Below are 23,683 nucleotides of genomic sequence, written 5' to 3'. Positions count from 1 at the left end.
CTTAGTCTCGTCGTGATTCCTAGGTTGCGGAACAGAGTACCGCCTTTCGAGATTTCAGGGACAACTCAATGTTTTCCTACGAGAGTAATAATGAGGATTCGAGAGCTGAAGTACAAATTTTCTGTCAGCTTCTTCAGAGCTGTTAGCAGTTTCCGAATCATAGTTGAGAGTCTGTTTATATCGATTTATAACAGATTTTAAGTAGAAATTTATTTTTTTCGCAAAATATTTTATCGAGTACCTTATTCGATGTTCTCAATGTATATTGTATAGTATATTTTATTTGTTACATATTTTGTATTATAAATGTATTCGTTTGTGTTATATTTTATTTATTTATAAAATCCATAAATTTTTGTGCCGTGTATATTAATAAATCTCAAGATTGAATTCCAGTTCAATCGGAATTTCTAAGAGATTTCTATCGTTTCACGCCAGGTAACACCAGCGTGTTAAAAAATTCCTCCCCATTCCTTCTTGATGAAGAACAGTCGGTTACACCTGAGAAATCATAACCACGCGCACCTTGATGATCGGAGGATGTTCAGGAAGCCTAATGTATGCGTCTAGAAAGGGACGACCTTGTTTCGCATGAATTTAATTGAGTGGTACCATTCGTCTTGCAATTACGATCCGCCGTATATAATTTTCCTCGCAGCGGACCGAGGCGAGGAGCAGCTTTTACTTCGCGTAAATTGCTATTCGATTTGATTCATCTTTTCTCCGACTATAATCAATCATTATATACTGGATCAAACGGAAAAAAGAAAGAAAACGTTAAAAGACTCACAGTTGATTCTTTTTTACGAGTGTAAAACGAACGTGTAAGAACGAATTGACCAGGCAACTTCTTAAAAATATGATTTTATTAAACTTTACAATGCGTATAAATGCATATAAATAACAAAGGGGAGGAATCATGTACACGATTCGATGATGGTCCATGTGCAACGACGCTCAGCTCGAGCCGTGTGACCGTGGGTAATAGAGGTACGTGGGAGCATGCTTCGCAAATAAATACCTACGAATCTACGGATATAACGTGATGATGGTGATGGAGAAATGGAGGACGATGAAATGAGACCAGGCGAGACGACGGAAGTGACGGATAGAGGCGCGAGCAACAAGAAAGCGAAACGATCGCGAGTAACGCGAGGAAAAAGTAGGAGGAACAGAGTGGAGAGCACGATGAAGAGAAGGTGGAGCAGCAGCTAGATACAGATGGAAGGAAACTGTGAGGTGTGAGAAAAAAGATAAACGGAAACAAAGTGGACTCGGTGAGGTAGAGACGTGCTACTAGATCTCTCACGTGCCACCAGCTGCTCCTCGCTGGCGGCTTCTCTAATCACGAGTTCATTAATTTTGCCGGAACAACGATCGACGGTCCCTCGCGTTGCCATATTTCAAAACGGCCTGCTGGACGCTGTCGTGAATCGTGTCTAGAGATCTTCCGTATCCAGAATGTCCATAGCCATGGCCGTGATGCTCCTCGGAGCTGTGAGTGTGAGAACTCGAGTATACGGGTTTACTGACAATTTCATAAGTAGTCTTCTTCTCGCCACCACTAGCCAAAGATTTCAAGCCAACAATGGCTGACAGCATGAGGGCCATCAGTCCGGTCATCAGAGCTTTACCGGCGAGTAGAGCAAGAGCACCGAAGCCGATAGCGCCAAGGGTACCTTTCATCATCATCAGGCCAGCCATCATGCCATTCATACCGCCCTTCTCCTTCTTACGTCCTGTGTGACGATCAATGAAATCGTTATCGCATTCCCATTCACGTTAATCTCAACCTCTCCCTGAAAAAGGAGATTAATATCTTACCAGTTCCGACACTACTCTGCCCGCCACCAAGTCCAAGCTGGGCCAGCGTCTCTTCGTTGAAGTTCCTAGCAGCCTCGAAGGTCCTCGGATCGAACAGTTTGATGGATATCGAGTGGCTGTGTAGGTAGCTTCCGACCTTGTGAATCAGATACGCGTCCAGCCTCTTCTCCACGTCGTTGGGGAAATCTCTAGCCAGATTGGCGACCACCTCGGAAGCCGGCATACTGGCGGAACCGTTTTCCTTGATCACCGACACTCCCGGCAGGATGCTGATGTCCTCCTGTTCGGATAATCTATCTAGGAAGGACACCACGTCTAGCTTGAGACAAGTGGCACTGTAGGATTTGCCACAGTCCTTGCTCAAAGTAGACGCCAAGCTCTCCGGGGATTCCTCGACCATTTGCTTCGAGGTACGTCTTTCAATCTCACCGACGACTGAACCGACGAGAAGAAAAGGAAGCAGCAACAGCAGCAGCGTCTGCTGACGATTGACCGACGACTGACCGAGTACCGCGAATCCGTTCATCGTGTTGCGCGTATTTTACAAGACGTTTCTACAGAGTCGGACGCGAGTAACCCTGATCTTAGAGAGATCCTGTTGGAGAACGTCCGGCGGCTGGTGGATAGGCAGCGCGAATCGAACTTGTTGCTCGAGATTGAGATTCGATTAAGCTGGCTGAAGCTGACAGACGAGACGCGTACTCTACACTGGACATACCCTCGGATAGTTGCAGTATATATAGAGCGAGTCACCGGGTAGTCCTTTTTCCTTTTTGCCTTTCGGCCTTTCCATATACATTCTCCTAAGTCGAGAGCAACGCGTCGGCGACGGTGTACTCTCTTCTTTCGCGGTGGTCCAAGAGAGGAGGCGAGGGGCCCTCTCGCGGCCACCACCGCCGCCGCCGCCACCGCCGCCTTGACGGTACGTGGCGAGAGGGAGCGTCAAATAGAGCGGAGAATTCGAATCTGTCGAATTTACGAGAGAAAAAGGATACCGGAGACGCTCTAATGAGAGCGAAGCCTCGTGATCTTGGACGCCCATTCAATCCTCGCTACTGGGAGCATCTCATTGAATCTCGTTCGATGATCGTTTTTGGTGCTACGCGACCGGACTTTCTTCGATATCGATTCCGTTTGCTCTAGAAATCGTTCTCCTCGCAATCTGAATTCAGAAAATACGCGTATCACGCGGATTACAGAAATTGTAGATCACAGCAGTTGTTGAGAGACGAAATGAGCTTTCTGCCTGTATTGACAGCTCTGTCCTGTTCAATTATACCCGATGTCGAGCAAGTGGACATCTATATTAACATTTAATTTCTAGTTTCACTCGGTAAAAGTAGAACCTGAACGTATTTCTATCCGTTTACTTCAGCAGATAATTGCAACAACGATTCTCGTTGTGTTTAAACATAACAATCGATCGAATCGGCTGCGATCACGGATCGATTGTGGCCGATGGATGACAGCGACGACCCGGCGTGTACCACTTTCGATCTCGACGACGAAATCGAGGCGGTCGACGGCCGTCTATCCGATAAAATCGATGCCTCCCCGCTCGGATGAAGCAAACGAAGCGTCTGAATATTTCGGGAAATTATAAAGGGAGAGGGAAATGGCGAAGCGTTATTTCCCTCGACTGAGCGAAACGAAACGGAGAAGGCCTACTTTAAATTAGCCCAGTTAACTCGCGGGAGATCGGATTTTCGCGCGCCACGCTCGAACGACGACGGCTGCAGACGGATCTGACGGCGAGAAAGTGCGCGGCCAATTTTCACGGGATCCACTCGCGAGCGCAGCATTTTACGTTTAATACGCTTTGGAAATCGCGCGGTCGTTTACGCATCCGTGGAACTCGCATGACTTCGTATGGCTCGACACTCTGGCCGATTTTTATCGAATTTTTGTGAATCAATCGATTTCAATGAGAAATTGGACGATTTTGGAAGAGGAAGAATTGAAAATAAAGAAAGTAAAGTATAGTAGAGTAGATACGTTGTATTCATTTGAAAAAAATCCATAATTTGAAGAAAAATAAAATTTTCTCGATTTGTGTCCCGAGAATTTTTCGGTATCTTTTGTCTTTGAAACATTGAAGGAACTGTGGCTAAATTAATTCTCAAACAGTGGTACTCTTACATCAGAATGAAAATATACTTACATAATCTTTCGTCTTGTGATTTTCTTCTCAATCTTTAAACAGTCAATGTCAGATGTAAATCATTGTATAAAATTTGTATCTATTAATCTTCATAGGACTGGAATTTGCTTTTTCTTTCAAATCGAAACCTACCACGAATGTAACTCAAAATTATAACTCAAAGCTTTACGATTTTTTTCAATTATTACAAATAACATGTTACATCGTGTCAGATGTAAAGCATTAAAAATAAAGCATTATATATATATATATATATATATATATATATATAGTTTGTGTTTATTAATCTTCAGTTTGAAGACTGAAACATGAAAATTCAAATTCATATCCCATAAGACTGCAATTTGCTTTTTCTTTCAAATCGAAACCACTTCCTACCACGAACCAATCGAACCAATTCCTACTACGAGTGTAACTCGATATTATAACTCAAAGAGTTAATTAAGTGCCAATGATTGAGGATTACTGCTCCAACTAACTATTGACAATCAATTTTAATAATGGCACCCGGAGGTTTGCTGGAATTTCACCAAACGTTTAGAGCTGGCATGCAAGTTCGAGAAAAATTCCAAGCTGCGTACTCGATTCGAAATTATTCACCGTCAATAGGACGTGCAGTTTTGAGCGTGGTAAATTCGCGGCGCGAACACCGCGTTAGGCGTTCGTGGATGTTTCGTACAACCGAGACGAAGCGCTCGCAGGTGTGTCAGAAAGAAGAGGATTAGCCTTCTTCTCCAGATATCTGTTTCACCACTTGTTACTTCCTTTTACCGCAACGCCTTCCTTTCGTTAATAATCGCACCATCTCCACTGAGCTACTCTTCTTTCGATCCAGCGCAGCAGCGTACAGTCAGCCAGTCGTTCGATCCTTGGCGATCGTTGACCATCGAATCCTAGAAATTCCCACGATATCCCAGTACTTTTTCCCCAATTAATCTGTCAGACGAATGAAAAGTGAAACTTTATTTATAAGTTAGAGACGAGACAATTGGTTCGAGAGTTTGCTGCGACGTGGATCGATTAGATTCGATTCGATTTTCGTCGGTCGATCCTGGTCACGCCTTTCCAATTGTCGACAGGAATCGATCGATCGCACGCAAACTGTGCCGCAAGTGAAACGTGAATGGGCGCTCTTGTTCGGCCATAACTGTTCCTCCGTATACTGTTACTGTTACTATTCGTCCACTATATTTGATACGTAATTTGAGCGAGCGTTCGAGCCTCGGCCGAATTTCATCGCATATCATTAAATCTTCCTTCAACGTTCTACCGTTGGAAAGTCACAATGAGCTAAATGCTGCCGCGAAGAGAAATATCTTTAACGACATTTCCTACTCCACTTTCCAGAATCCGCGAAAGCGAAAATTAAAGCCATTTGGCGATTTTACGATTCGCAATTTCATAAGTGCCCTCAATCATCTGTCCGAGCGTTTCTCCAGCCATTATCCGAATGATATAACAGAATTCACCAGTTCTCATCCGCTTGAGTTGGTAAAATGAAACGTGTTGCAACGAACTGCTCGATGATGATCGATCGGGACTTGAGGAAGGATTTCAGCTTCGTAGCAATTAACGCTAAAAATCAGAGGAAACAACGAATCAGAGACGATCTAACTGCTCATTCAAAGACTCTTCAATTTTATTCTACTGTTCCTGTCTGTGTCACGCAATAAGACTTTATTCTCTATTTCTTCTTGCGACTCTTCTGTTCTCGTGTTCAGTATTTGATCCAACATTTGACTGTTATACGTTAGAAACGGTGAAACGGTAATTGCACCGACATCCTCCGATTGATCGCGCGCAGTTAGCCCATTTTCGCTTCGAAAATCGAGATGAACGAGTCGAGAAAGTTGCTCCAAGTCGCAAATGCTCAAGGATCGCAAGAATGATGCCCGAAGATCGACTGGCGATCCTCGAAAGAGACGGTGCAGTCGTTCCCTGGACAGAATCGCTGGTGAACGGCGCGTTATTTGGGAAACCGTGTCGCTCGGAACGAGGAGCGGCCGCCTGTCTGACCATGACGGATCGTTCCACTGTCCTGCGCGAAATTGGGCAACTTCTCCATCTGCAAGTCTCCCAATAAATTTGGAACTTTCAGTGTTGATGGTACATTTATACTCTCTTGTTTTCTTTTTTTTTTTTTTACTTTTATTTAGAAATATTTTCGTAGGAAGAGCATACCATATATTATTTATAGGAAGTATTTTCTACCTTTATTTAGAAATATTTTCGTAAATTTATACAGGAAATATACAGGAGCTTTGATTTCTCTGAAAATATACAGGAGCTTTGATTTCTCTGAAAGCTTTCGAATATTGGAAATTTGCAGATTCGAGAACCCTCAACGTTGAAAAATATTTGCAATTATGAAAGCTTGCAACTCGTCGAACTCACACCAGATCGACGTTCCAATTTGAATATGGATTAATTGAAGCTGTAATTCACTTTTACACCGAAGGAAATGGATTCGTTACGGTTTCCACGAATATTGCGCAGTTTTAGTCTACATCTTCTCGGGTGATAGTCGAGCATCCGGTTAGTTTAATGTTCTCGAATTGGTTGCGCGAATACGTTCGCGTTATCGAGTCGTGTGTCCGGTGGGACGAGAAAAAAACCAAGATGCATTGACGACTGATAGGTACTGGCCGAGTGGCTGCGTAGACACCGTTAATTCGAGAACGAGCATCCGTTATGTGCTGAAAATGCATCGTGCACGATCATACTTTCGCATTTTTTTCAAGGCCAATTCGCAAACGTCGTGTATTTTTAATTATAATCCATCTTTATAGGTGGAGTTCTCGTGAAATCTGTTGGATTTTGAGAAAGTTGGTTACGAGCATTTAATTTGCAACTATTTGTGCTCCAATTTATAAAATGATAAGACGATGAATATATCGACTTAATTTATGAAAAATGGAGTTCGTTAGATTATATTTTAGATAGTTCTTTCGCTCCATTCATCGAAGAATATATCGTTGCCTTAACAGCTATGTATATAATTCAAATGACACGTGAGATCTACGCGAAAAGTATTTCTCGAAATTAACGAAACGTAGTCAACAAAGTTCATATCGACATTTGAAGTCACAAAAATATTTCAATCGTCTCTAAAAATCAAAACAAAGAAGAAAGGATACAAACGCATTCTTCAATAAAAAGATCTAACAATGTCCTGACAAATTCCCTGACAAAAATAGATCAACTGTTTGAATAAAACAGTTCTTTTCTACCGAAGAAGATATTCCATACGTTCCTATCAATTTCTCAAAATGTTTCTAAAGAACTCCAAACGAAACGCCGATACTGATCAACTATATCGGTCGACGATACCCTAGCCGAGCATTCCACTCATCAACTTCTTCTCTCCTCGAGTTCTCCAGGCTCTTGACAGTGCTGTCCTCTTGATCGGCTCGTATATACCCAAGGTTTCAGCCCTCTCCACGCGACATAATCACAAACGATACCGTTACTCGCCGCTTCCCCTGAAGAGGGGCAACGATCACCCAGCAAAGAGGGGAGGATCGTGAAAGGTGGGAGTGCACGTGGAGGCAATGACCCAGTGCCCTTGATCCTGAGAATTCACCGACGGGGGAAGCAGGCACGACCAATCGTCGGCTCGGCCACTTTTCCCACCTTTCCTGTCACAGTGACCCCGATTCCTTCCTGTTCCTACTCCCCCTACCTGCTCCTTCCTCTCTACCTGTCGTGCTCTCTCCGCCGAGCGCGTTGCACGACTTTTATTTGGGTCGTTAGCCTTCCCCTACGCCGTAGTAACCTGCTTCTCTCGGCGATTATAGATTTCCAATTATTTATTTATTTATTTATTTATTTTATTACTTTATTTGCCGATGGCGATCCACTCGAGCGGAGAACGGACGGAAAGGAAAGTGCTTCCTCGGTATGTTTTGACGGATGACGAACCCAAAGACACATCGTCGGAATTCTATGAACGAGAATAACGACGAACAACACGAAGGGCGTGAAGGAGATTGAAAGAGAAGACAAGTAAAATTGTAGAAAAGAGAGAACGTGATGTCTTTATTTGATAGAAACGCGAGTAACAGAGAAGAGGCAATAAATAAAATGAAGGGATGAGAGGATGAATCTTAATTGGAAGATGGAATTTTTAAGGGATGTCTTGGTAGGGATACTGTTCGGGTCCGAATTCTGGAGCCCAGCCTCTGTACGGTTGATTCACCTCTTCCTGCGACCTGTGCCAGTGATCGTGGTGAATTTCAGGTTTCACAATTCCGTAAGTGACCCTGGCAGGAGGGGGTGGTGGTGTTAGCAGAGCCTTCAGGGCGACCGCTCCGGAGAGAAGCAGGGACAGTAGACCCGCACCGAGTCCCTTGATGCCCACCAGACCTATCAGAGTGATGACGATGGGCAGGACGATCAGGGCTTTGAGTTTCAGGGCCAGTAGAATCGGCAACGCGATCTTCTTCAACCTGGTTCGAGCTGCAACGAAAGTGAAATACAAAAATGCAAAATTGAAAATCCTACGAAAAATCTCGCGAATGTTACCAACAAATTAAGAATTAAGACAGAACAAAGAAGCGTCTATTAACGCGTGTCAATGAATTCGATGGATCCAATGGATCATCAAGTGAAATTCATCAAGGATCCGGAAGGGGTATCTAGGAGTCTCTAATGGCCACTTATCGGCTATCTACTTTCTTCGACATGTAGCACTCTCGTTCAAGGTCCTCGTTCGTCGTCTTCTCTCTTCTCTCGTCGTTCGTCCCAGAAACCCGGAATCCCATCGGCGATCCACTTTGTCCCGACCCCCCTGCCACAGCCACGTTTTCGCGGATACGAGCGAAGTGGGACGCTTGTACGCGGCTTTCTATGCTCGTCACGCTGCTACTTTTCCCCCCTTCTCCAACCGTTCGTCGCGTTCCAAACATTTACTTCTCCCGCGGCTCGAAGATCGCGTCTCGTCGACTCGATTCCGGGGAGAAGGAAAAAAAGAAAAAAAGAATCTGTGGAAACTTCGAGCGCTGCGGAAAAGAGGCCGAGAAAAAGAGGAGCAGGCAGAGGTGTCAGTCGAGGTCGGCGAAGCCAATCGGAAGCCTGGCTATCGGAAGTTCCACTTTACGGCCAATCGTCCCTCGTCTTCGTGCCTTACTTCCATCGTATTGGAGAGAGTTTAGAAAGGCGAGATACTATAAGTTCGTCGCTGTGGATCGGTTCGTTCACAGCGCAGACGTAGACGCGTCCAAGATCTAGCCATCTGAACACCGTTGAACCGGTAACAAGTGCCCTACACCATGGAATTTAGCTCCTCGAGATCGCTTTGGGAGATCATGAATATTTACCATTTCTTTCGATGTATTACGCTTTGGCATTCGAGACGGTGAGTCTCGAATATGCTGAAGACGTCAATGTAGGCTAAAGGAGAGATCGAAGGAATACTTGTCGTAGAAAGTTCCTTCGAGCTTTCTTCGCGATGAATTCTTGCTCCTTCTGTTTACGATTATTGATTGATTCTTTTTTTCACCGAGACTCTGGTGCATGGTAAACAATTACGTAGCACATGCATCGAAAGTCAATCCACGCTTGAAATCTTCGAAGCTACAGTTACGTACAGAGTCAATTGAATACTTTTAATGAACTTTACATTTGCTACTCTATGCGTGCATAGTGGAGTGTGAAAACTATTCTTTAAGTAAAGAGAATCGTGTTCTAAGTTTAGTGTTAATTTCGAAAATTAAGTTTGAAAATGAAATGACTTTCGAAGGTTCCAAATTTTTTTCAGTATCATTTCCGATTTTTAGATTTCATTAAGAGCTTAAAAATGAAACGACTCTTGTACACCGCAAATTTCTTCGGCATTGTTTCACAGTTTAAAAATAAAATGTCTGTCGAAGAAATTTCTTCAATCGAATCGAAAATGTTGATACCTGAATTTGTTGATACCTCCGATATGAATTTTACCTTCGGAAGCTCCCGTTGTTAAGCTTCTAAGCTCAATCGCCACATCTTTCTGACCCAAAGCTCTTCCGAACATGTCTGCGGAAGATCCATCGCTAGGCAGACGCACGTGAATTCTCCTGCTCCTCAAGAACTCTTCGATCTTGCTCACTAAAGGATCCTGGCTAGCTCTTCCAGCAGTCTCTTCATCCTCCGCAAATTGGACCTTCTCCAAAGTGATCATATCACCATAGATCTTGATTGTGTCCCTTTTATTCAGTTCGTTCATCGTTTCGGTTAGCCTGATCTCCGCGCTCCTGGCGTCCTCAGCCATGACAAACGCAACGGGAAACAACGCCAATATCGCGATCAATGGCTTCATTGTGATGATCGATTCGCTATCGAACAGGACGGACACTAGGATTTTGACTGTTTGCCCCGGGGGCAATTTTTCTTTTATACTTCGGCTGGTGATCGATGGTGGGGCCAGTTTGAACCATTTGGCAAGCAACGTGCAAGGGCCGCGGTGTCGAGAATTTTAATTTCTACGTCTCACAGCCTGGCCACTGTACAACGCGTGCGTACGTCCCCGTGACGTATCGTCTACCGATAGAAACTAATTTTCCTTTTCAGCGGAATCACTTTCGAACGGTCTATCTGTCTACGGCCTGTGTTTAAATTAGGCTGTGATCGATCGAAAGTAAATCAATCGGAATACCAATTTTATTGCTTTTCCAAATGGCAAAAGTTCGGCGTACCGAAACTGTCGAATATCAATTGTATTAGTTTTCTTTTTTTTTTCTTTTTTTGAATAGAGTTTGACAAGTGTTGTCTTTATCGTTTGAATTCGACGAAGAAAAGAATCGATGAAACAAGAGAATTAATTTCATTACATTTCACATTAGCGATAAGAGTACAAGAGCGACTGTTTACTTTTAGAGAAACATAAATGCAAAATAGAGATTCTTAGAAACTTTGTGGATGAATGACACGTCGAGTGGAACTGAGAGTGTCCTTAGAGCTGTTGAAAAGCGGGAAATGTCGATGGTTTGTCGAAGGTGCGACTGATTTGCTTTAGAGAAAACTAGGAAACGATCTCTCAAGCAACTTATTTACCACGGAGAAAAGTGGGAAATTAGTAGCGTGATTTATTCGAAAAGTGGGACCAACCCGTGGAGCTCTTGTTCCCCCTGTTCGACCTGTAAAACTCTCTCTGTAAATTCCGTTCGCACGAAACGGCAGAGAACAGCGCCGTACTGGAACGTCGCGTTTTCGTACTTCTAATAGAAGAATAAAAGTGAGGCGCCGAAACGAGCGTTCCTTTGTCCAGTTGGCACAATGGGCGAGTTTCCGCAAGCAGAATCCGCGCTTTCAATCGAGTGGCTCCGACAATGACTCCCGTGTGTTCCTTCGCGGTACATCATGTTCACGAGACGGTTGGTAATAAGTTTCTCGGTGAAAATTAGATTTCCGTGCCTGTTGGCGCGTGTGACACAGAACCGCATGCAAAACCGACCGGCGTGTGTCCCGAATCTGTTTTCGGTCGGAAGCGAGGAGCGAAGGAGGGAAGAAAAGAGAGAATGAAATGGAACGATGGGCGAAGAACGAGGAGAGAGAAGGCGCGAAAATAGGGTACAACGAAGAGTGCGGTGGGAGTGCAAACGAAGCGCAGGTATGTCCGTTCGGAATGGCATATGAGCCTGACCGATTGCCGGTCCGATCTGCCAACATGTCGATATTTCGCGTGTCGCGCCAGGCAAACACTAATCACGTACCGAGCGTTTTCTATGCACCTTCGCGCCTCGCTGGCGCGTGCATAAATAATCTCTTCAAACTAGAAATCGTCCCTGCTTTCGACCTACCGGTGGCCGAAGAAAGGAAAACCGTGTCAAAACGATCAACTCCACCTTGAGTTTCACAATTGATAATCCAGCTACGCGATTACCAAAATCTCAAAATAAGTTTTTTAAAGGAATGATGCTCGTAACTGTATCACTTTCCTCTGCTGTTGCAATTTTGGAGTCTGTCGAGAATTTTCAATTTTCGAGTAATTCGAATGCAGAAAATATATGATAGTCAGATGATCTACAGTAATAGAAATAATTTATTAATTACAAAAGATTATTAATAATTTAGTCGATCCGTAAGTTATCCGTTTAAATATTAATCTAGCAGTCGAGAACAAGCCTAGAGTGCATTACACACACCAGACTCGGAATGTATGGCGTTTGGGTAGCCCAGATACTTTCATTCCCTATAAAACGTGGACTCGAGATCGTCGTCTTTTTTTTTTTTTTAATTGGTTTCGTTCGTGATTGGCGCTTGCGCCGAGTATGCCATCGAATGAGCATCCACTTTTTCGTTTTCAACGTCGAAGCTTCTCTTGTAGTAGCCCTGAGGTTGGACGCCTGTCGCGACATTGGCTGACCAGCCTTGGTTAGCGCTGTCAACCCATCCGGTCGATGGTTGAGTATTCTTGCTAAAGAAATTGGCGGCTCCAGCGCTATTACCGCCGAATAGTCTTTGGAAAGCCAACACTCCGGCTAACAGGAGGGCGATTTTCCCCACAAACAGAGCCTTCGTGACCAGGAGACCGAGACCTCCGAGAAGAATTGGGATCAGAGCGAACAGTTTCACTCCTGCGGCGGCGATCAGAGGCAGTGCTATCTTCTTCATTTTGGCGCGACCTGGAAATAAAAGTTTACATAACAATACATGGAAATTAATTTGCGAGCAGAGGTACTTTTTATTTGGAGATTTGAAAGTTTGATTTTAATTTTTAAATCGAATCTTGAGAACCCAACAGAAAGAGATTGAAAAGTTTTCGTTCGATTTTATTTTAAATTAAATTAAAGCAATATTTAATGCGAAGATATTTAACTTGGAGAATAATAGATCGTCTGGGAGAGCAGGATTTTAAATTTTATCTGAACAGAAAACTCTGAGTAGCCAATTTTGATTACTCTCAGCTCAAGAATTGCCGAACAATCTAAAAGTAACCTTTTCTCCAAAAGATCCAGAATATATCCGAGAAATCGAACCTCGCGGTATTTGAAATGAAACATCGCTTCTTCCCCAAAATTTAATCAAACTAAAAACCAAACTAAACTTTGAAGAACCATTTAACGATCCAAGCATATTTATTCTAGTCTGTTAGCCAGGAGATCCTAAATGCCGCTAATTAATAGTCCCTGTTATCGGACTCAGTGAGATTTTTTTCTCTGTCCGAGAGGGGCAGTGTATGTATAATTTTAAAAGGAAAGCGAATGGAGGAGGTGGTGCGCGAGGAACGAGTTTATTCGGAACAGGTTGCCGCGGCGCGTATAGATATCACGAAGGTGAAAGGCTCGGCGAACAGTTTATTCGTTCATACCAGTGACGCGTCGGGGCGTCACTGGGGTGGGAAGGATTACGTAATGGGAGCGTCTCTATCATAGCGCGAGATAGAAAGTTACCTTCGTCAAGAGCGCGGGAGATTGAACCCTCCTCGGGCATGCTCAGCTTCAGACTGTGGGACTTCATGAACGATATGGCCGATTCGAACAACATAGTGGCGAGTTTGATGGCTCTGTCCGACGTGTCTCTCGGCAGTTCATTCATTATCTCGACCTCCGTCTTCAGATCTTTACCGCTGCGTTCAACTGTGGAGAAAAATGTGGTGTGTTATGTATTACAAGACCGAGCTGTTTGGAGGAGATTTTAGAAATTTCTAGAAAGTTGGTACATTCAAGTTTTGGGGAATTAAATTCTAATAGCAACTCTACGATGGATAAGAAATGAATATTGGAAAAATAAAATGTCAATGCTTGCAAGCCGCGCGATAAACTGACCCTATCAAGGGATGAAAATTTCAAGAATCAAACAACTTTGTTAAAGATTCATTTGGCGTTAACGCCATCGGGATTAGAGGGATTAAAATTTCGAGAACTAGTTAATGACGAGTTTAAGAGATTCTATAAACTTATAAAAAATTCGACTCACTTGGCGTTTCTCTCACAAACTTCACACCATCGACAATCTCGATATCACTAGACCTGGCAGCTCTATCCAAAGCGCTGACGGTCTTGACGAACACGCAGCTGAACAGTTCGTTCTCTTGCTCGAAGCAATCGAGATTCCTGTTCAATTGAACTTTGCTAGAATCCGGCATGGGCACTGCCATCGCGGACGCGGCAACAAGTCCAAAAATCACCAATTTGTTCATCTTATCTCCCTGGTCTAACTTGTCCAACCGATAATTATACGGAGATGGCGTTGAAAAGGATCGAGCACGTCCCTCGGAAAATTTTCGGAACAAAGTGTGATCTGACCCTGCGTAGCTTCTATCTTTATAGGTGTTCACCAGCTGGGACCCTCCCCAATATCCCCACTCTAACCGATGACGCATGTGACGACGACATGCGACCTAAGGCACACGAGGCATCATCGCTGGTACACGTCGTTACTCACCTCCCCGTTAGAAGAAACTTTCTTCAATAATTTTTTAAACAAACGACCACTTCCACGTTTCGGCGGAGTAGTTGAAACTGGGCGGATCTTACCGTAGACGATCGCTGATATCTGGTAGCCCGGCTAGATCTCAAGATTTAGGTTAGTAGGAAAAAACGTCTTGATGACCCGTCGATGCACTACCAATTTGGATGCATTCAAATCAATTAACGTCACACTGCGGATGGAAAGAATTTTAATCCTCTGAGAAAAAATTATTGCTTGATAATTGTTGATTAATTTTGGAAAATTATTGGATTACAGGGAAAATTTTATTCTATTGTCAAATTTTCCAGTCGGGGAAAATCGGGATTGTCATTTTTGCCCTTTAAATAATTCTGAGATCTTTTTCAAATTTACCTTCGTGAAATTGAAGTTTTCATTATTTTAGGATTATTTTTTTATTCTGTTGACAATCATAGTGTATCGTTGATAGATTACGTATCCTTCTGCGTGTCGAGAAACCTTAATCTTCTCAGGCATTCACTAAATTCTATTCTTTGAATATTGTACGATTGTACATAAATTTTTCACGATCGAGATCGATGCATTCAGATACTTCCACGTGTAATAAGCCGCTCACCTTGACCCACAGACACAGTCATTGGTCGTTCCAAGCTACGAATTGCGTCGTCTTGATATAACACCTACTCTAAACAGTTTCCCTCTTGTTGACACTCTCTATGATTTCTCCTTAATTTGCTCGCATAATCTCTTTGAAACGTGAATCGTCGGGTAAAAATCGTTCGCATGGAACATTGCGTTTCTAAAATTGTACCATTCGCAAATCGTCGAAGAAAATTCTACTTTCTCTGACACTGTTTGCTCTGTCAATAGCGCCGGGTACACCAAAACGCGGTTGAATGGACAGAGTAAAAATTACGACAGCTGTATTTCTTGTCAGTATTTCAATACCTGCATTTCACTTGCTTTTTTTCTTCTTTTTATTTTTGATATTGCTTTTCTCCTTTTCCTCGAAATAAATAAATGTCATTTATTAATTAGATGTCATGCCTAAGCATCCAGATAACTCTTTTTGTTTTTAATTTCTTTTTAATAAGGATTAACTGCGAATTTTTGTCCCGACAATGGACGCAAAAGTAGCTCAACCGATGTCATTCATTCGGCAAACAATGTCCAACAATGCGTACATCTCATCAGGATTGTTCTTTTTTTTTTCTTTCACGTAGCACGTGCCTTGGAATGGCAACTGCCTTGTTCGCGGGCGCCGCTCCATTGTCTCCGTTCCGGGTCTGTTTAAATATTTAACAGTCGCGCGGAACTTCGTCATCTCCGTGTTAACGGTATCCTTACGATGGATTTTCGTGATTAATTTTCTAGGTTACGCCTGGCCATGAAGTCTGTGACTTCCGATTGTCACAAAGAATCATTATCCCGATCGATTCAGGAAACGAATATAAGTAAATGGTACGATTATAGTACCATTATTAGAATATAATAATTAGATCGTTCTTTTATGTTATTTTGACTTTTATGTCCACTTTTTACTTATTTTTCCATTCTTTAAATCATTTTCTACTCAAGCGTAGCTATCTTTGATTGTTGAAAAATGTCTAGAATTTGAACAGAGAAATTTTCTCATAATGTGCAAATACTTTTCGTTTGCTGAAATTAAAATAATAAATATAACAATTCGAGAATAGTGTATATCTATCATTATTATATAGAACTTTTTCGCTTTTATTTGTCCAATTAATGTTCCGTAATTATTTTGAGCAATCATAGGAGCAATTTGAGCAATTATAGAAAATAGGAAAGAATAAAAGAATTGGAAATAGAAAAGAATTCTTTGAGACGTAAAGTGCATATATATAAAAATACAGTTGTTATTTCGATTAAAAATAATTCAAGCAATTGTAGAAAATAGGAAAGAATAGATCGTAAAAGGTACAAGTTTCAAAATGTTAATATCACGTGATAAACGGAGAAATTTCTTCGCGACTACTCACCTTGCTTTCGACGATGATTCAATTTCGACTGCTGTTGCGATCGTATTACTTTCTTCTGACTACATTACCGTTTCGTATAATTTTCCAACTTTCGATCGACACAGTTTAGCGAAACGTATGTTTGAAAGATTCTGCATACAATAGGAATCATTGGAAGTAAATATACTTCCTCAGAGGATTACTTTTCCACGAATTTTAAAGAGCAGTGCAATTTGAATATTTTGAAGTCGACAACCTGAATACTAGACTTGTCCGATTTAATATCGGTTCATTCTTTTCTCATCTTTATCATTTCCCAAGTTTTCTTAGATGTCTGTGATATCTTCTGTGCATATTCTTGAAAACGACATTTTTAAAGTAAAACTATGAAGTTGTAAAAATAAATTTGTAAGAATTTCGTAACGACAGCTACATATTAATAGAATTTACAGCTGAGCGAGGTTATAATTCTTGGAGTCGGAGATGAACTTTCACTCCGCGAGGAAGCGACGCAATTACGTAATGAAAAACGTGACGGATCAAAGCAATTAATTCTACCCATTGTTCGAGGGAATTCCCATGGAGTCAAGCATCGCTTGTAAACAAGAAAATGATTATTTTCTACCTTCGGAAAACACTCTCTACGACTCGCTTCGTTTCTTGTTCGCTAACTTCCCGGTTCCTTCCTTTTGCGTAACAGAATAATTAGCAAGTTTCATTTGTGTCAGTTCGAACGAGAAACGAGTTTTCATCGACTCCGGCTTGTTTGACAAACATGAACAATGATTCAGAATAAAATCGAAATTTAACTTTCTGAAAAACGAACGAATCGTAGGCGGGTTGAGGGGGTGAAATGAACAAGAGATTTAAAATTTTTCAATAATAATGGATCTTTACTTTCTTCTACGTTCTCTATAAAATTTGTAGGGCTCGGTGTCCATCACGTCCTCTCTCTCGATAAAGTCCTGTCTCTTGTATTTATTCACGGGTACGTTCACCACTTCGTAGCTTGTCCCGGAGTGACTCTGAGCGACCTTCTTCAACCCGACGATAGCTGCCAGGATCAAGCTCATCAAACTCAAAACGACTGCCTTGCCGCTTAATATAGCCAAAGTTTTCAACGCTATAGGCAGCAGAATCGACTTGATCAACATAACTCCTATGATCAGAGGGATGATGTATTTGTTCAACTTGTGCTTTTTCTTCTTGCGAGCTGCGTACAACAAAGTAAGGCAATGCGTGAATAATTAGTTGATTAGAATTAAAAAGAAAAATTGACTGTTCAATGACGTTTCGGATTTATGCACTGTCGATTCAATAAAATCGAATACTATCGTCGAATATATTCGAGAAAATCAGATACCGTTTCTATGTCATCCTGGATGCACCAGATAACACGAGTCATCGATGACAAAAAAGGAAGCACTTCTTATTAGTCACGTTCATGAAACGAACGAAATAATAAGGTGAACTGGAGTGGAAAGCTTCTGTGTTGGTCGACCACGCACTGTGAACGACCGAGCATCGCATTATGATAACTACTAGTCACCGCTAATAAGCCTGTGTAACAACATGCTTCCTCCTTTCAGTCTATTAACGCGTCGATGTAACGAGCTACGAGTCTCTGATCACACGAATTTTTTTATCGTCGCACTTCACGATAATTACTTGACTACACTTTACAAAGCATCGATTCTTCGTTTCAAAAAATAAATCTACTACATCGAACTGTTGTGATCGATTAACAGCTAAGCAATAAAATGAAGAAGCACTTGTAATTTAATTCGTTTACCTTCAAACGATGATCGAGCCACAGGAAGAACAGTGTCCACAGCGTTCAAAATACCATCACCGATCCAATCCGCAGGATTCTTCGATTTTTCCAGTTGAAGCTTCCATCGCTCCTGTAACATGGTAGGCTGCGTGATCTCCGTCGCTGTTAGCAAAGGAAGAAAGAACAGTGGGTACAGCATCAGCATCCTTCTGTCTCATCTGACGATTTCCTTCACCACCGTTAATATCCTACAGAAAGGTCGTCAGCAAACGTGGCACACACTTCTTGAAGGAGAGAGAAGAAATAAAATAAAATAAAATAGAGTTCAATTTATCTCACTGAAATTCACAGACGACACTCAAATTGTAATTCACAGTTGCCAATCATCGAAGGATGTGACGATCGAGACAAGAAAAAAAAAGAGAGAGAATGACGAGGAGACTGTTGATAGACGAACTGTCCAGCTGGCAAATGAAATGTTAACTGACATTCGCCCTAGACCGGACCATTAGTTTATATAGGTGGAATGTGAAAAGCCCAGAGAAGGAGACCACCATCTAACTTGGTACTGACGCGTGACGAAGGATTCACTGTCCATTCCCGTCCACGTCCGTCTTTGTTCTCTCCGATCATTGGACGACGTTGAAGACGACTGGTCCCAGAACCATTTTCAGCGGTGGATGGATGTTCGATCGATAATCGCGAGAGTGTGTGCCGGCTTCGATCGTTAACCAACTCGTTCGTTTCACACTCGAGTAATCCATCTGGATTGCTGGAGCGTGGTACGAGCTTACGGGAACGAATCTTGATAGAGTGGTGGCGACGCGAGGTGAAACGAAAACGACCCGCGAAAGGAAACGTTCTGGATAATCGTAAAAACCGATGTTGTTGAAGCACGGACATTTCGATTTGGGTAGTGGAACTTTTTCTTTGAGGGAATTTTTTTAATAGATTGGACTACGAGAGGGCTTGTGTAAAATTTTCTAATTTTTTTTGTCGGATATTTAAGAAGAGATATTATTATGGTTTTGAGCACGCTTTGTTAATCACTTGATTATCACATATGAAACGATCTATTCGTTAATAACACGCAATCACGTAAAAAGAGGCGGTTATAAATTTTCACGGCGCGTCATGTTAAATCGCTGAGTAATCGGAAATAGGAAAACAACAGTGATTCCCGGCTCTAAAACACGATCGCCGGTTAACGTGCGCCAGTAATAAATCTGTTAATTATCCTTCGTTGAATTATTTGTTGTTTTACCTTGAACTGCGCGATTAATTTCTTGCTCGCTGATACAAACAATACGTACAATTACGCGATCAAAATTGTCCGAAGAAATTGTGAGATAAATCGTGTCCTCTGGAAATAAATCGATCGTTCTGGTTATCGTACCGTTTCCGATAGTTTTTGTGGAAACATCTAGAATCGGGTCCGTGCTCCTCGCTATTTAATCGTGGGGCAACAGCACACCGTTATATCTCTCTGAAAATAAAGCGGCGATATCGATCATTACAGCGACATGCAACGCTCGAAACAAAGAACGAAAGAGGACCGCAATGATGACTATGATTTTGCAGTCCTAGACTTTTCGACCTCCCCTTTCTTTCATCTGTTCCTCCTTTTTGCCGTTTGTCCCGTTTCTCGCGCAATTATTCGCGTCACCGTGTTCACGCAGGAAGCTACGAAATTGCCCTTCGCTTCCTTGCGGAACGTTACAATGCATTTACAACTGGCACATGAATAGAACTGCTCCGACAACGTCTGTTTCCCTCGATTCCTACACACAATATCGCCATTTCTGCTCCGGTGGCCCTTTTCTGAGAGACTCTTCTGAAAACGAGACTTCTGTGTCAATTTTTATCCCACTTCCTCGTTTGGCCGAACGTTCAAAATTTAACATTTTATTTATACGACGGTTCTATCGTTCGATGTTGTATTATTAATATTAACGAGCCAGTAATCCCCTATATACATACATCATTAACTGTTTACTTAATGGCATGCATTATAATATTTTTTTAATGATTATTTTTAATAATTTCTGTGTTATCTATAAGCTGTAGATATGAAGTGTGTTTTAAGGAGTGTGTTTATGGGAAATAATTGTAGCATAATATATTAACTATTAATTTTGAACCGTATTGCGTGAATAGATCATAGAAAATCGTCTCAAGTTGCGTGTACATTCAGAACTACAATTTCTTAATATTAATTTTATAGCTTTTAATAATATAAAAATTCACAATGTGGATATATCATTATGATATACATATATGTAAATTATATGCAATGAACATATTGACAATATTATGCATAAATTGCCAACACATGTAAAAACCATGTTATAGTTTCTGTTGAATTCAGTTTGAAAGTAAATTACATATATACGACTATAAAAATGCAAACAATTGTATATTGTTCAATTGTCAATACAGCAATATATAAATATATTACTTTATTAAAAAGAAAAAGAAATCGACAAAAAAATGCGACAGAGTTCCGCTAATTGTAATATTATATATGTTAAATGTATGACAGAATTATCTCCTAATGTATAATACACCATCCATATGAATAATGTTGTAATACAGGGCTCGAAAACTTACCATAATTGTACCTTGATGTACGATTGGCACGAGGATTCAACTTTCATGCATGTCAAAACGCGATAAACTGTATCGCGTGTTGTCTGTCAATTTCCTGTAGAATCGCGGTTGATTCCAGGAATTCCTCACAAACCTCTCGATAAATAAAACTATTAGAACTTTCATCGCTGTTAGCCTTATCTTTTCGAAAATTTCTTGTCTCAGCTTCATTTCTCTGAATTTTTTTTTTTTCATTTCAAATGTTTCCACTAAAATATATTTAATTCTTTCAGACCCACGTTAACGCTAAATCACATTTCGTTCCTTCTAATTCTAATTCGAAAATTTTTAACCATTTTTTTTCTCTCTTCGACATTTCACAGAACAAAATTTCAAGTTTGTCAATTTCGTATTAACATGCCATGTACCGTGCCCTTTTGTAATTTATAGATTTTCCGCTTGTTATTTTTATCAGATGAAAAGATTTCAATTTCACTCCTCCCATTCTTTCCCTTTATTCGTTCATTATACATATCTATACAATCATAGATCGTACCACCCAGATTCAAAACGAATCGCCGATCAGTTACATTCTAATCGTCCTGTCATCGGCCCGGTTAGCAGTTCAGCGTAACTCAAATCATCGTCCATATGGTACGATCGTTCGCACCGTATGATCACTGACGATTCCGTCACCCCACATCAGCATTGTAGTCCCTTCCTTCTCTCGCGGTGAACATCAGGGTAATCTGCTGTACCGTTCGGCAATATAACTTGACACATATTGCCGCCAACAATTTGGATCATAGCGCTTACCGCACGCATATATTGCCGCCACGTCGCACGGTGCTCATTTTTCACGGACTGTCGATCCTGCTGGTAACTGAAGCGTGCCCTGGCGTGGTACCCTGTCCAGCCCCCCACAGGTCGTCGCCGGGGAATCAAGAGCGCATCAGTCAGCTCGCGGTCGCGGTTGCTCGCTGTTGTAGTCCGTTACAAACCTGGAAACCATCATTTCGTCATTTGTATTCGAACGTGAGTGTTGTCATTCCACATCGTTCAAAATCTCTCGAAAATAAATTAGGTACAGAACAGTTGGCGCAGAAGTTGAGGAACGTCGCGAAGGAATCTCTGTAAGCGTTCGTTGAACGATTACGTTAGACTGGACGAGAGTCGTAAGTTGTTTCAAAGTGGCGAGTTATTGCGAACGTTTCTTTTTCTTTCTTTCTTTTTTTTCGATCTAGTGACGATGCAATCTTGTTTGAAGGTCGAAGGATAAAATGCATTCGAGTTTCGTAAAATTGTCTCCCTTCAGATTCAAATTTCAAATCACGCACGTGCCTCTCTCGCTTTTCTAAATTGTCAGAGTCTTCCAACTTCTCGATGAAATTGTTCCCTTAACCACCCGCGCTGGCAACTAATTGCGGACCATAACGAGCGACCAAACCGTATACAGTAATTCTTCGCTTTCTTTTTGAACTCGTCATTGTGATATTACTGGATAGAAATTATTGAGAAGCAATAAATTTATCATTTGTTTTGCCTATTTTGTTTTACTTAAATATACTTAAAACTGAGAAAATATTACAATTTTGGAACAAAAAATTCTCGACGTGCGTGGCACGTCATTCCAGCGCAAGAGGTTAAGCACTTCTGGCGTCTTTATGATTTTCAAACATTATTTTGCCAAACTATTCGAGCACGTCTGAATTTGAATTGGCCATTCTGTCAGAATATCAAACTCAGTCATCATTTTACGCTTGCAGAATCGTCGAAACGGATAATTAAGCAAAGTCATGGTGCGGACAATATTGGAGATTGCGGCTCTATCGTGATCAGCGAAAGAAGAGCGGATGCGTACGAAGATTGTCGTGACCTTAGGAATTCGCGAACACGTCGACGATGTAACCGGGAGCGACGTTCCATCGTAGACATAAACTCGGGAAGATGAAACCGAGAGTGAATCTGGTCGCGATTATATTAACTCTGAGCTGTGTGTTACGTGCGTTGGAAGGTTTGAAATCCGACGACAAACGTACAAACCACAAGGAATACTCTGTTGTGAAAAAGGTTTTCAAGGAGGTTCATAATAAGGTTGCACCAAATAGCGTCGCTGTCCTACGCGGAGAAGATAAAACGAAAGTGGTGAAGACCAGGAATACTGGTCTGGGTTTGTCGAAAGATTACCTACATACACCAGGTAATATCGAATTCTCTTCGTTTCAACAAACCTGTTCATGCTCGCATTACTCAGCAACCACTTTTTATCGAGATTATCAAAATTTTGAATTGTCGGAATTATTGAAATTTTAATGCGAGTTTAAATATTTGGATTAATTTTTACGATGAAAGAGGAACACTTCGATCGCTACGATATTTAATCTCGTTTATTAATTTTCATACAATACATTATAAAGCTGCTGAAATCGTGAAACAGATATTCATCTTTAAATAAATAGTTTTCGCGAACACACACATCTATGATAGACTGATCGATTCGAAGGAGGCGGTAATCGACGCTAAGAGAATTACGGCAATTAACCTTTCCAATCGCTTTCAGATCGTCCTCGCCGAAGGAAGCGGAAAATGGACCGTACAATGATGGCGCTGCTAATGGCCTACAAGCTGAAGTTCGTCGCTCTGATTCCAACGATGATCGGAGGGTTAATACTGTTAAAGGCCACCGCGTTGCTCGCGGGCTTTTTCTTCGCGCTATTCGCCGCGGTTCTCGGTCTGAAAGTGAAGTGAGAACAGCGTCGATATCGATAACGAATTAGACCGACGCTGCTGGTTTTTCGACAACGGAACGATGTACTTAGATAGCTTTCGAACTCTCGATCCCGTGGATTGCGAGGTCACGCCATCTTCTCGCGATCCACGTGATCCCCGCTGTCGGACTCTAGGAGTAAGAGTGTAACATATGTATCACTTATCCCGTATGTGTAGCGAAAGAATATGCGATGAAAAATGATTAAATCATTACGT

The 23,683-nt window shown here is 41.7% G+C and overlaps 5 protein-coding genes across 6 annotated transcripts; 1 reads left to right on the top strand and 4 right to left on the bottom strand.

Annotated features, from left to right (window-relative positions):
- Nucleotides 1-1,356: 1,356 nt before the first annotated feature.
- LOC122532684 lies at nt 1,357-2,372 on the bottom strand. Its single transcript, XM_043661674.1, has 2 exons — nt 1,825-2,372; nt 1,357-1,739 (listed from the first exon to the last, which is right to left on the bottom strand). Exons 1-2 carry the CDS (start codon nt 2,348-2,350, stop codon nt 1,357-1,359), a joined length of 909 nt encoding a protein of 302 aa, XP_043517609.1. The 5' UTR covers nt 2,351-2,372.
- Nucleotides 2,373-7,996: 5,624 nt separating this feature from the next.
- On the bottom strand, nt 7,997-10,339 carry LOC122532678. Its single transcript, XM_043661667.1, has 2 exons — nt 9,923-10,339; nt 7,997-8,443 (listed from the first exon to the last, which is right to left on the bottom strand). Exons 1-2 carry the CDS (start codon nt 10,278-10,280, stop codon nt 8,112-8,114), a joined length of 690 nt encoding a protein of 229 aa, XP_043517602.1. The 5' UTR covers nt 10,281-10,339; the 3' UTR covers nt 7,997-8,111.
- A 1,113-nt stretch (nt 10,340-11,452) lies between these two features.
- Nucleotides 11,453-23,446, top strand: LOC122532681. Of its 2 annotated transcripts, none has more exons than XM_043661671.1 (3): nt 11,453-11,570; nt 22,465-22,898; nt 23,259-23,446. In XM_043661671.1, exons 2-3 carry the CDS (start codon nt 22,646-22,648, stop codon nt 23,444-23,446), a joined length of 441 nt encoding a protein of 146 aa, XP_043517606.1. In that variant the 5' UTR covers nt 11,453-11,570; nt 22,465-22,645. The 2 variants fall into 2 exon arrangements, with proteins under 2 accessions (XP_043517606.1, XP_043517607.1); XM_043661672.1 differs by lacking the exon at nt 11,453-11,570 and adding an exon at nt 21,814-21,831.
- On the bottom strand, nt 12,035-14,225 carry LOC122532677. Its single transcript, XM_043661666.1, has 3 exons — nt 13,880-14,225; nt 13,354-13,539; nt 12,035-12,585 (listed from the first exon to the last, which is right to left on the bottom strand). The coding sequence occupies exons 1-3, from the start codon at nt 14,100-14,102 to the stop codon at nt 12,194-12,196; spliced, it is 801 nt and encodes a 266-aa protein (XP_043517601.1). The 5' UTR covers nt 14,103-14,225; the 3' UTR covers nt 12,035-12,193.
- LOC122532680 lies at nt 17,229-18,484 on the bottom strand. Its single transcript, XM_043661670.1, has 2 exons — nt 18,128-18,484; nt 17,229-17,548 (listed from the first exon to the last, which is right to left on the bottom strand). Exons 1-2 carry the CDS (start codon nt 18,312-18,314, stop codon nt 17,229-17,231), a joined length of 507 nt encoding a protein of 168 aa, XP_043517605.1. The 5' UTR covers nt 18,315-18,484.
- Nucleotides 23,447-23,683: the final 237 nt, after the last annotated feature.

Source organism: Frieseomelitta varia, unplaced genomic scaffold (assembly GCF_011392965.1).
Source record: "Frieseomelitta varia isolate USP_RPSP 00005682 unplaced genomic scaffold, Fvar_1.2 scaffold_463, whole genome shotgun sequence".
NCBI classification, from domain to species: domain Eukaryota; kingdom Metazoa; phylum Arthropoda; class Insecta; order Hymenoptera; family Apidae; genus Frieseomelitta; species Frieseomelitta varia.
Note: the sequence above shows the minus strand (reverse complement) of the source record. Positions and strands in the feature narration are given on the sequence as shown.

What these genes read in the sequence shown, in the direction of transcription:
- LOC122532684 (XM_043661674.1), bottom strand. Translation starts at nt 2,350, where the DNA reads ATGAACGGATTCGCGGTACTCGGTCAGTCGTCGGTCAATCGTCAGCAG. An exon ending in GCAGAGTAGTGTCGGAACTG is followed by an intron (nt 1,740 to 1,824) that starts GTAAGATATTAA and finishes ATCGTCACACAG; the next exon opens with GACGTAAGAAGGAGAAGGGC.
- LOC122532678 (XM_043661667.1), bottom strand. Translation starts at nt 10,280, where the DNA reads ATGAAGCCATTGATCGCGATATTGGCGTTGTTTCCCGTTGCGTTTGTC. An exon ending in AACAACGGGAGCTTCCGAAG is followed by an intron (nt 8,444 to 9,922) that starts GTAAAATTCATA and finishes CTTTCGTTGCAG; the next exon opens with CTCGAACCAGGTTGAAGAAG.
- LOC122532677 (XM_043661666.1), bottom strand. Translation starts at nt 14,102, where the DNA reads ATGAACAAATTGGTGATTTTTGGACTTGTTGCCGCGTCCGCGATGGCA. An exon ending in GTTTGTGAGAGAAACGCCAA is followed by an intron (nt 13,540 to 13,879) that starts GTGAGTCGAATT and finishes TTTTCTCCACAG; the next exon opens with TTGAACGCAGCGGTAAAGAT. An exon ending in CTCCCGCGCTCTTGACGAAG is followed by an intron (nt 12,586 to 13,353) that starts GTAACTTTCTAT and finishes TTTTATTTCCAG; the next exon opens with GTCGCGCCAAAATGAAGAAG.
- LOC122532680 (XM_043661670.1), bottom strand. Translation starts at nt 18,314, where the DNA reads ATGCTGATGCTGTACCCACTGTTCTTTCTTCCTTTGCTAACAGCGACG. An exon ending in GGCTCGATCATCGTTTGAAG is followed by an intron (nt 17,549 to 18,127) that starts GTAAACGAATTA and finishes TGTTGTACGCAG; the next exon opens with CTCGCAAGAAGAAAAAGCAC.
- LOC122532681 (XM_043661671.1), top strand. Translation starts at nt 22,646, where the DNA reads ATGAAACCGAGAGTGAATCTGGTCGCGATTATATTAACTCTGAGCTGT. An exon ending in AGATTACCTACATACACCAG is followed by an intron (nt 22,899 to 23,258) that starts GTAATATCGAAT and finishes AATCGCTTTCAG; the next exon opens with ATCGTCCTCGCCGAAGGAAG.